This window comes from Terrapene carolina, unplaced genomic scaffold (assembly GCF_002925995.2).
Source record: "Terrapene carolina triunguis isolate 2854851 unplaced genomic scaffold, T_m_triunguis-2.0 Scaffold238, whole genome shotgun sequence".
In the NCBI taxonomy this organism is placed as follows: Eukaryota; Metazoa; Chordata; order Testudines; family Emydidae; genus Terrapene; species Terrapene triunguis.
In genome coordinates, this window is record NW_020664589.1 from 9,598,271 (window position 1) to 9,610,594 (window position 12,324).

The 12,324-nt window shown below is 47.4% G+C and overlaps 1 protein-coding gene across 4 annotated transcripts in view; it reads right to left on the reverse strand.

The window, feature by feature from the left end:
- DDX31 (DEAD-box helicase 31) overlaps window positions 1-12,324 on the reverse strand; it is a 65,526-nt gene that overhangs the window by 37,958 nt on the left and 15,244 nt on the right. For all 4 annotated transcript variants that reach the window (XM_024210404.2, XM_024210403.2, XM_024210407.2 and 1 more), the window contains 4 exons: window positions 11,810-12,033; window positions 10,995-11,171; window positions 7,916-7,975; window positions 285-335 (listed from right to left, as the gene is read on the reverse strand). In XM_024210404.2, the coding sequence (XP_024066172.2) occupies window positions 285-335; window positions 7,916-7,975; window positions 10,995-11,171; window positions 11,810-12,033 (512 nt within the window). The remainder of the gene's footprint in view (window positions 1-284; window positions 336-7,915; window positions 7,976-10,994; window positions 11,172-11,809; window positions 12,034-12,324) is intronic.

Here is a 12,324-nt window from a genome sequence, read left to right on the forward strand (position 1 = left end):
GAACTTACAACCTTGGCTCGATCCAGCTCCCACTGAAAAGAAGGGCAAATCCTGCCGTGGAACAAGAGGGTACCTGGAAATCCAGTGACCCAGAAGGAAGCTCGGGCCCCGATCCTACTGCACCTGTGGACCACGGCACTTACACAGAGTCTGTAGGACTCGACCTCGCATGGACCGCCGGCTTTCCGGGATTGTATCCAGGTATAAGAGTATCAATACAAGGTTTCACTTGTCTGAACACGAGGGTATAATATTTATTTACACGCGCGCACATGGAAACCTACCTGAACAATCCATGTGACCTGAGGCAGGTCTAATCCTCGTGCTGCGACATCCTTTAAAAGTAATTTAAAAAAATACAATTTTTAAAAACTGCTTTAAAAAAAAGGCAGATACAATGCACTCAGAATGATCAATATTTGGAGAGATGCAGAGTTTAAGGCTATGGGAGTTTTACATACTTTGGTTTTTAAACTTTCTATCCGTCTCCATTTAAACAATGTTTCTGAGTTAAACAAACACAAAAAGTCGAAAAAGGGTTTTTTACAAAACCAGAAATATTTTCATTATTTTGGGCCAGACCCTAACAGATGTAAATATACCCATTTCAATGGAGTTATGCTGATTTATGCTAGCTGAGTCTTTGGCCCTTTAAATTCTATGGGAGAGATTCTGCCACCCTCATGCTGGTGATGCCTTGCTTCTTGATTTGTGCCACTGAAGAAAATGGAAGTGCTCAGACAGTAAGATACTACCCAATGTGACTAAGGGTGGCAGCATGAAGCCCTGTGAAAACAATGTTACTGTTTGAATTTAAGCCTTCCAATGCAATGTTTGCAATCTGGATGCTGCAGCTTCTGTTAGTGCATGACAGCCTAGGAGTGGAAACTGATTTGCCCGAGTTTACTTTCCAAGCACCTGCTTCTTATTTAAAAGGCCAACAAGCACTTCAGTAGAGACCAAGACTTGCAGGGAGCAGGTGGGCTCCTCCAGAAGATGGGACCTGATCTTGCCATTTGATTTACACCGAACGGGTTTTGATTTGGAGCAATAAAACTCAACCCTGAAGAGAAGGGTCTGAAATCCCGCCGCGGCTGGGAGAGTTATATGAAGCACTGTCTAGTGAACTGGCCCACCAACTTACAGAAGGACTTTTGAGTGAGGTCCTTTGACACACCCACAGCCAGTGCAGATTACAAACAAACCTCTTCAAACAGGTCTTAAGGTTTCAATATTGCCCTCCAAAATAGCTTCAAAATCCCCATCCCTGATTTTCTGCAGCATCAGTATCATCCTTACACATTCCTTGGATTTAGCAATCGCTCCACTCAGTACAGTGGAGGGAGGCAGATTTGACTCTGCTGGGAAATGTTTTGGAACACATGTATCTTTCAGCTCATTGCAAAATAGAGCACATTAAGAATGTAAGCAGGAGCCTAATGTGCTAAAAATGTGTCAGCCGCCCACTGAAGTGTTTTCAGGCAACTCCCACGCACGTGAAAGACTAGGAAGCCGAAGTTGCAGCAGCAAAGGCCTTCCCATGAACGCCAGCCAGGTTACACGGTGGCGCCAAGTGAAGTCAAACAGGAGCCACTTTGCACAGAGCCCACTTAGGATATGTAGACACATGCGGCTGGCCTGTGCCAGCAGACGCAGGCTCATGGGGCTTGGGCTCAGAGGCTGTTTAATTATGATGTAGTTTGGGCTTGGGGCTGCAGCCTGAGCTCTGGGACACTCCCACCTTGCAGGGCCATGGAGTCTGGGTTCCAGCCTGACCCCCAACATCTACACTGCAATTAAACAGCCCCTTAGCCCAAGTCAGCGGGCACAGGCCAGCCGCGGGTGTCTAACTGAAGTGTAGACACACCCTTAGAAGTCAACACATCCTTTCGTTCTGAAGCGCTCATTATGAAACGGCTCACTCCTACAGTCAGATGAGCAGAGGTGCAAAACGTCACATAAGAACATTAAAGCAAATAAATAAGGAGAAATCAATTTTGCAGCAGTATGGACGATCAGCGAGGCCAATACCCCCTGTTCCTCTGACAAGCCCCAGGTTGAGAACCACTGCTGTAAATAGCATTATCCCCCTTGTACACTTGGGAAAGCAGAGAGAAAAATGAAGAGGTTAATTCTTACCCTAACGGAGAGTCGGGGTAGGAGCCGGGATTAGAATTTAACAGGAGTTCCAGGCTCCCAGCCTCCTGCTCAGTTCATTAGGCCATGCCGCCTTCTCAGTATCAGCAGCAGGATTCAGTTTAGTTTGCTAATTACTAACATTTTTCTCTTGAGGATTATACTAGCCTTTTAAAACTAGGTCATGTGATTTACTGATAATTGGAAAGCTCCGCAAACCTTCAAAGATTCCTCAATATCAGCCCACGGGGGTCTCTTGTGAATCCTATTCCTATAAACTGTGTAACGTGAAAGCAGCACAGCACAGTTAGGAGGTAGAACTCTCAGCCTACTCGCCTTCTGCTGCTGGGACACCCCATATGCGATGAGATTCTTACTTCATAAACCTTCATAAAATATTCTTTGGGAATCTCCACTGGGGAGGTACCAGACAGAGCTACAGAACTGTGGGGATAAAGATCCATTTTACAAGCACTAACTAAACTAGATGGTCACATTTAGCTGTTCTCAATGCTCCAGAGGTTACATTGGGTACGTCTTCACTACCCGCCGGATCGGCGGGTAGTAATCGATCTAGCGGGGATCGACATATCGTGTCTCGTTAAGACGCGATATATCAATCCCCGAACGCGCTCCCCGTCGACTCCGGAACTCCACCAGAGCGAGTGGTGGCAGCACAGTAGACGGGGGAGCCGCGGCCATCAATCCCACGCCATGTGGACCCCAGGTAATTCGATCTAAGATACTTCAACTTCAGCTACTCTATTCGCGTAGCTGAAGTTGCGTATCTTAGATCGATTCCCCTTCCCAAGTGTAGACCAGCCCATCCTGGCATCAGTGAAGTCAATGAGGTTTAAATTTGATTTGACCAACTCCTTCAATTCCGCCCAGCTATTCGATTCCATTCTTAAGACCCAGTTAATAGAAGTAGGATTTACCACACTCAACAGAGCTATGAGAATGAGCACTGACTCGCCCCGGTCCACTTTATAACTAGATATGCTGCCAAACTCAATGAGTTGGAGCACACCAGGCACAGTACAATGCAGGTCAGTAATGAACATGCTGATATCATCTCTAGTACAATTAGGGCCAGATTTGCACGTGGCCTCCATTTCTGCAAGTGGAGTTTTGTGCCCACAAGTAACTGTCCCTATGCTTTTGAGCCCCAAAGAAATTGCTGGTGCAAATATCAATAATTCCATCTCTACCCAGCTGTTCTGAAACACAACCAGGTAGCTACCACTTAGCTACGAAGAGCCAGGCCTGCAACTCAGTGAGTGCAAAAAGGAGACCCCAGTTATTTGTTGGCACAAGAACTGCTCCCGCAAAAACAGAGGCTGGGGCTGAAAATCTGGCTCTTAACTTCACATCTTTAGTGGAAACGATAGAGACCCAGGGATTAGAGGTGAGAAAATACTATTCTGCATCCCTGAGGAAGTCCAGAGGATCTTCCATTTAACGCTCCCCTTAGTTTTTCCAAGGCACATGACACAAGCGAGAAAATGCCCTTTGCAGCCTATCAACACCACTCCTTAATCAGCTGTAGGGATCCCTGCTGGCCCAAGCCAGGAGCTCCTCCTCCCACCTGGTGCCTGAGTGCACTGCCTCCACAGCTCTCAACAGCGATGGGCCTTCCAGCCGGGAGTGGGAGGAACATGGAGGCTATTTTACAGGAATGATGTGAAAGGAACAGCAATAGAGCAATAAGAAAAAAAATGCAGAAGCCGTACACATGTGTTTCATCTGATCCCATCTGCAGCTAGACGGGAAGCCGCAGAAGGGCATGGCATCAGGACGTATCCAGCCTGAGGAACCATTGAAATTGGTGGAATTTCTGCTCTCACCGATTCTTGTCACCAGATTGCGTTAGTTGCCTGTGGCAGGATGAGGGGTCGGGGAAGTGACCGAGGAAGCTAAACAAGGTGAATTGCCACAAAACATTACAGACGGACATGAAACTTTTGCTTGGGCCTCGGTTCACTTGGTCGCTCTTGTGCAACCTAATGACGGTGAAAGAAATCACTAAAGTCGCTTTTGAAAGACACTCAATGGCGAGGTCTTGAAGACCCTGGGCTTGACAATTGGTTGCCTACATGAGGCCTAGAAGTACAGATGGAAGGCAGCTTGCTCAGGTGCCAGGCTGTCAGTTGGATTAAAATGACTCATTTATTTACCAAAGAACCTCACAAAGTGCTTTAGCTAACAGGGAGAGAGGGCCTAACAGCTCTCCGAGCTGGGGAAGGAGCTATCGTGCCTACCCGGCCTGCCAAAAGTCATTACTGCCGAGTGCGGAAAGCCATCAGCAGGGTAGAGACCCCCACCGGCAGGGTGACAGATTGGGCTGCGTAATCAGAGGAGGAAGGAGAGAGCACAGAAGCTGTCAGAGGCGAAAGCTCTTGGCTGGGGCCGCCAGAAAACTGGCAAGATGAGTTAGCGTGACTGAATAAACAGCAAACAATCTCCAAATGATCTTTCCTCTCTCCCTGGAAGAGATGAACTTGTTTAAAAGGCACATCCCAAAGGAAGCTGCGCAGAACTTTAACTGCAGGAAACCCTTGGAGAGTCACAGCCTCTCTATTCTTTGTTTGCCAGCCTACTTTGCATGGCAAAAAAAAAAAAAAAAAAATATTATATAAATAATAAAAGAAACAAAGCATCACAGGGACTGCCACCGTGGAAAGATGAGTGAGAGAGATGCCAGAGTCACAGAGAAATAAGAAGGAAGAGGGATTTCCCCCCCCCCACGTCTCTTTGTTAAGTAACAGAAGCCTGTGTTTAGCGAGCAAGACCTGGCACCTTCTGGGTACAAAGCACGTAGAGGGCTTTGTAGTAAAGGGGCTGGGAACTCCCCCCACGTGAAACATTTTCACTGCTAGTCAGGGAATGACAACGTATAGAAGGCACTGGCTGTCAGATAGAGCAGTGAACTAGTAGGCAGGAGGAAGGCACATTTCCTGGCTGCCCCGGGGACCTCTGTGTTAGGTGGCACCTGCAGTTCAGGAATAGTGCTAAGTGTCTCTTTCCCTAAGGTATTTATATGGCCCACATCTTCCAGACAGGGCAGTGAGGCACACAGAGAGACGAAGGGCTTGTCTGTGCAAACACTTCATTTGTGATAAGCTGGGGTGTGACTTGACCCTGCACTAGTCCGCACATGCTAAGGATCCATGTGGATCCTGCAGCTAAAACACTAAAAGTTCCTTCGTGTGCTGTAACCAACTTCCATTTCATGGCGGGGTAGGTCAAAGCGCACTAGGGAACCGTTAGGGTGCAGCAGCAGGGTCCACGTGGACAGTTAGTGCTCGGCAGGCTAGTGCAGGGTAGATTTATACCCCGCTTGCCACAAACTAAATGTTCATACAGACAAGCCCTCTGTGACATCCTCAGGATCGCAGAGGACGGCTGTAGTAGAAGAGGGAACAGAATCCAGGTCTCCAGAGTCCCACAAGTATCTTTCTTTCTGTTCCCCTTCTTCTTATTTATCTTCCCGTCTGTCCCCACCCTGCTCCCAAGAGCCGAGTATCTTGTAAAGGAGGTTGTCGTAGATTGCGTCTCCTCTCCCAGTCCAGCTTCCTGTTGAATTGTCTCTTCCAGGAGCAGGTACCCGGCAAATTGCGGTACCCAGCAAACTGATTCATCTCCTTCTCTTTGTCCAAGGCTCAGTCTCTGCTCTCTACTGCTACCTGGGAAGAAGGTAACTGAATCTTCCCGTTCTCTCACTTCCCACCCAGCCCCACTGCAGCTGGATCCTGTGAGCCCAAGGAACCAACACCAACTTCCCAGCTGTTTATAAAGGGTCCATGCTGAGTATAAATGTACTTAACTAAAGATCAACAGCCCAGAGACATACTCCTGCAGCCGCCTAGTCATGGCTTGAGACAAAGGAACAAAGCAGGGCACAAACCAAGGAACCGCTCCTGTTTATAAAACAGGCTAGTTCTCCAACTGCCTTTGCCTAGATTTGTGCTAAAGATGATCCACGGCACATAACTAGAAAGCAACAGGCTGTTTTAAGGAAGCAGAAAGCTTCACCCACCACCAACTGCTGTGCCCTCACGTGATGCGGTACAGCATTTGGTATGCACTGCAGGTCTTAGATGTCAAGAATCACCCAGTTAAAACCATGGCACAATGATTAGCAGGAGGAAGAGTGTTAAGCCACCAGCCTTTCATTTCTGCGGATTCTGGGTTCCAAACCTGGATCAAAGTTCCAAGTGAAAAGGAATTTTCAAACCAGCCCTTTGTGCCATGTGACCGGCTCAGAAGAGGTGGGAATGTATCGAAATTCAGGAATGAGGTGCATTTGCACAGCTGCACCATGCTCATTATAATGCTCCCTCACTTCTGTGGGTGGATTTTGCTGCTCACTGCCCTTGCACTTCATCCAGCCACTTAAAGCAGATCTGAATGTGTGCACTGATGGGGGATGGAGGGACCAAAACTACAGACTCAATAACTTTGAACATATGCCACACAGAAAAGACAACGTGTTTATGTTTCATCTGCACTTCTGCAGAAAAATGGAGCAATATGTTGTTAGCAAACCTACATTTACTACCCATCAAACCTTCACACAGCCTTGCATGCTGCTTTCTAAATTGCGGTTGGCCTGTAATGAGCTACTTCCCTGAAAATGCTTTTAATATATAGCATGAGCACAGATTCTAGTAAATAACAGTTATATAGTATTTAGCATTACCTGGTATTACTTTCAAAGTATTTTACAAACATCAATGAATTAATAAGATTTACAGCCCTCCTCATGTCGCGGTAGATAAATAGTCTCTCGATATTGTCAGGGGAAACCGAGGCACTGTGACTTGATCAAGGTCAAGCAGCAAACGGAAGTGGGTTCCTAGGGCCTGGACTAGCTTCAGATGGGCACATTTTGCAGGTGTCACAATCTGGGAGAAGCAACACTCTGAGTCAAAGGCTCCTCTATGCAGGTTTAGTAATCCCAGTGCAAACTATGGCTTTTACATACCATATAATAAACTACAAACCCCCCCAAACCGGCCACCTTTTTCCTTTAAGAACAATGTGTCACAGCAACGAGAGTAATTTCAGAGCTGGAGAGGGTTCTCAGCTCTAATTACTCCCGATCACTGTAATTTACAAGTTTGCTGTGTGTCGAAATCACCAAGATTCACACATTTTCAGATCAACAGCTGCCACTATTAGAGAGCAAATCGTGCAGCCTTCTGCACCATTGCAGCAGGCTAGCTGTGGCACCGACGGGTCAGAAGCTAGAAGTGGAAGGTGCCACATCTACACAAGGGTACCAGCAAACTTCAGTAGAGCGTGGCAATTTCCCTCCCCACCCCTGAAGGAAACTTGAAGGGCAAGCCATGGATAGCAACAAAGCAAAACACATTTATAATGAAGTAGTCCTCTGGTTGGTCTTCCCTTTAATCCCTGCATGTTTGTGTCTTTAACCTTGGAATAGTCATCAAGTCAGGACAGCTTTTCATTTACTGCACACGTCGGGCAAGCTGCCACAGATAGACACATTTTCCAAGACATGCAGGTATACAGACACTTTACATATGGTGCCTTCCATGCAAGGATCATAAAATAATTTACAAAGAGCGGTAGAGTTCCTATTCTACAAGTGAGGGAAACTTCAGCATACAGCAGATAAATGACTTTCCCCTAGAGAGTCGGGATTAGATCAAGGTCTCCTATCACCCAGTCATCCGCTCTAACCAGTAGACAACACTGCCTCCCAGATCAAGACCCATATAGTCTTTTGCATGTTACATTCTACGTTACCTACAGTGCAAAGTAAGATGCCTGTCTTGCATTGTAAGAACTCCTGGAACACTGCTGTCCTTTCCTAGAGGATAAAAGAAACACAGCACACGTTTATACTCTGTTGTAAAGCAAATAAAGAAAATTTAACAGTTTATGTTTGAACCCTCTTCATCTTCCATCATTTCTGTCCAGCTTCGAGAAGTGGGTGGAATTCTACGGCTCCATCCCAGCACCTTAGGAGATTTGGAAGTGAAAAAATCTATGGCAATAGTGGTGTCACTCCACACCGTAAAGACTATCACACCATCAAGGAAAGTGCAATGTCTAGTGCTGGCCCAAATGCATACGCCCAACTCAAGATGGCCAACATCCCAAGGGCTTGTGAAGACGCAGGGGGGTGATGTTAGTATGGTGAAAAGGATCACCTGTATCTGTGGGAAAAGGACCCACCAAAGAAGGAAACAGTAGTTTACGTTGGACTAGAGGGAGGCAGGTCTAGTTGCTGGCTTAGAAATAACTCTGCCTGGGAGAGTCTATGAGGTTCCCCCTAGTGGTCAAGTTGGGTTAAAGCACTGTGACAGTGGAAAAAAAAATCACGGCTTTCCCCTCCCCCAATCCATGCAGCACTCACATCTTGGGGGGGCTTAAGTATTAGAATCATCAACTGCTGAGCTGAATGAAACATTTTCTCGAACCCATTCTAAAGCGAGACCCTCCCTGCCATTCCCCCATCAGCATCAGCATTCCCCAGGAAGAGGCTCGCATGTGGGGAAGCAGCTTAGCCTTGTCACCAAGTCCTGGGCCATATAAACTGAATTCTCACCAGAGACGTCTCTCACCCTAACAGAGCTTGGAACATGGGCTCATCTGACGTCACCTCACACAGCTCTGCCGAGACCTGACACAGCTCTACCAATTCACCTGCAGCTCTACCTGCAGAATCTTTTGTTATTCCAGCCATGGGCCTTTCCTGAACAGACGCTGTTTATTGCATCCAATCACACTGTATTTTCTGGTGAAATAAACAGGGACTTTGACTTACATCACCCCATCAAACCCACGTGAGGCAATCCTTGAACCCAGGTCTCCAGAGGCAAATGGCTAATGCTTTAATTTACTGTACCACCTGGTCTTCGCCACCTCCCCTCTCTGCTCAGCTGAGGGAAGTCAGTCAACACGTCCCAATCTACTTTCCTGACTTATCTTAGATCTCACCCTTTCCATTTCTCTAGCTCAGGCTGTCTCTAGCCTCAAGAATATCACACTTCTCTTTGGTATCTATTGCCAGCAGTTTTTTCCCCCAAGGTAAAACTGCCCCCACGCTCCAAGCCTTGCTCCAACTCTGATCCCTAGGAATATAGGTCTATTTCTAGCAGAGGGCTAGATGAAAGAGACATCTATGGAATCTTTACCCGTTTGCCCCCCGGCTGGACATATCATTCTGCTCTGAGGAAGGACAATAGAAGCCTGGGCCTCTCTGACATGCCCAACCTTCTCCCAACAAAAACGAAAGAAAAGAACACGTTGCATCTTGTTGACACCGACAGCAGCCGTGCTCAGCAGTACCATATGGGATCCACAATTTAGCTCCATTAATGCTCTTAATTTGAAGACATCAAGCACTAATTACACACTGGGTACTAAAAAGGCAAAACCCTTCCCTTGATGCCAGCTACTTAGTGGCGTTCTGTTGCCTTAACAGCTGGTCGGGGTAAAGTCGGACCAGACCAGGCCTGCTCACTCTCAGGCGGGCAGGCTGAGGGAAGGCCAGACTGCAGGACAGTGAAGCACATGTTCCTGGTCTTGGCAGGATGGGAATGAGTGAGAAAAACAATGGCTCTTCACCTCTTGCCTCATCAAATGAGCACTGTTCATTTGCCATCTCTGCCTTGCTGCTCAGGGTAGGGCAGTGGCTCTCCCCCTGGGAGAGGGGCAGGGAAGAGGGTTGCTGACTTTTCAAAGATAATGGCTCACACGTTTCACTCTCCTACTAAGAGAGAATGAACATTCACAGCAGACACTGACACGCTTCTCCTGGCCTCTCGCTTCCTTCTGGATCAAATCCCATTCTAATCAGCTGGTCAGCCAGGCCCTGCATGTCCACCACCAACACACCAGTCGCTTTTGTTAGGTGATCTTTCGTTGGGTTGTTGTAATACAATCCCCTGCCAGACAACTCCCTCCCACGGGACTGTTCTTTGCAGCCAAAGCCAGTCTGCTCAGCTCCATAATAATGGGGCCAGCAACTTGTTAGTCGATACACTGGCTGACCGAGTCCTAAACGTTATTTATAATAAACGTTATTTATAAGATTATTTCCTTTGTTAGTCAAAGCACTTTCCTGCCTACCTCAGAAAGCTGAAAACGTAGGCACACGAGGGGGCAATAGTTTAAGTTTGTCCACTGGGAAACATTGTGTGACTGCATCAGCACGCTGAAACAACAGCACAGCTTTTCTGTAGCGCTTCGCAGGTGCGGATCACTGTTCGTATTAATGCGTGGGGAAACCGAAGCCCCCACAAGGTGAAACGACTCACCCAAAGTCACACAATGGATCATTGGCAGAGTCCGGTACAGAAGCCAAGTCTCCGGACTCTCATGCCTGTGCCCTACCTGCTGGACCATGTTGCCACACTTAAGAGGGCTGACCAGGGCTGCAATCAGAAAAGGAGGAGAAGGAAGAGGAAGTTTCTGCTGCAAGACAGCATCTGTAGACCCCTTCACCAGTGTTCTGTTCACACCATGTGATCCCTTGGGTACAAAGAACCCATAACATGTCTAGCAGCGCAGCTGCATAGATTCAACAGCACAGTGAGTGACAACTTTCCAGTCCTAGCACCATGTACCAGAGGGGATGATGATACTGACCTCCTTTGTAAAGTGCTTTGAGAGCCACTGATCAAAGGGGCGATATAAGACCGAGGTATTGGTATTATTATGATGTACCAGTTTTACCCCAGTCAAGTAATTGGAAGGTGGTTGTGGAACAAAACAGAGGATGTGAAAACACTTTTCCTGTGGGGTAGGAGATTAGGGTGCAGGGCAAATGAGGACCGTCCTCAGCCCATTCCACTTTTAATACACTCTTCAGCGGTGCTCACCTCCTGTTCCATGTTGCCGTGTAGTCGCAGGAACTTTAAGTGTGAAGAGGGGAGTGGCAAACGTTCAGGTTCTTCAGCCTCTTGACCTCCCAGCAGGACTTTCAGGAGGAGCTTGTAGTGGAACTCCACTTGCTCACAGCTGGAGAAAAAAACGATCATCTTGTGGCGTTTTTCAAACTGCAGGGAGAACAAGAACACGTGCACGGCCATGTTTATAAGCCTCTGACGATTCTCTGATCACCAAATGACCTCAATTACTAATACATCCGAAAACGGAAAAATTAAAAATGTTGGCACATAAACTGGCTGCTAAAAACAGAAGTTCACATCCCACACAGGAGCCTCCCTACTGATCTAGGAAGACAGAGGAGAACACCCCACGTTGGCACCCTGCACACTCCTCTGGCTCCTAGTTCACTTCTGAATACAGATCCAAGTCTTAGATATAATACACATGACCATTGATGGCCTCGGACCAGGCAATGCCCCTCTCTGAGACAGCGGTATGCCACAGGTACACTACAGCTGACAGAGCCTAGGCTGGGATCTTTGGGAGCTGAAAGAAGGGATTTCTCAGTGGAAGGCCCCTAGTTCCACAACTCCTGACCAGAGGAGGTTAGATTGAGCCCAAGTCTGATCATCATCAGAACACAATGCAATTTAGGTATTTGTGTTTCCAAGGGGAGGGGGGGGAGAGAAGAGAGAGCGTGCGTGTGTGTAGCTGGCCCCCAACCCTACAGAAAAACAGGAGGTAGAAATGCTCATGAGCCACTTCCCTCTAATCAGGCGTGAATACAACACACACGAAACCTCACCTTGCACTTCCCCAGGATAAAAGCTGCTAGCGTGACAAGCCTCAGTTTGCTGGGAACCACCACCACATGCTGCTTGAGCTTCTCCGGTATGGCAAAGCCATCCTCTTCCATGCGGGCTGGTGAACCAATGGCTTCCTGCTCTGGTGTGGTTCTGTCCCAAGTTTCCTCCACAATGGCAATGCTCACTGGATCATGCAAACTGATATCGGCCAACCTCGTTACTCCTGCACCAAACAAAATCCATTATACCCGAAGCAGAAGCTTCTCTGCGAGTAAATTGTAGGAAATTGTTCCGCTTTGTCTCCTTGAGTATTAACGTAGTAGAGTGAACACGTGCACCTCAAGAGCAACGCGTGCTGTTCTAGAGGAGCCGTAGAGGTCGGCTTGAAGTCGATGTAGGTGTAACGTTTTCAAGAAATTGGCAAAACGTTCCGACAAACTTCAATGTTCGATACATGAGAGATGTATGATCTGAGAGAGAGGCATGGTCTAGGCATGCGCTATGACTAGAGGTG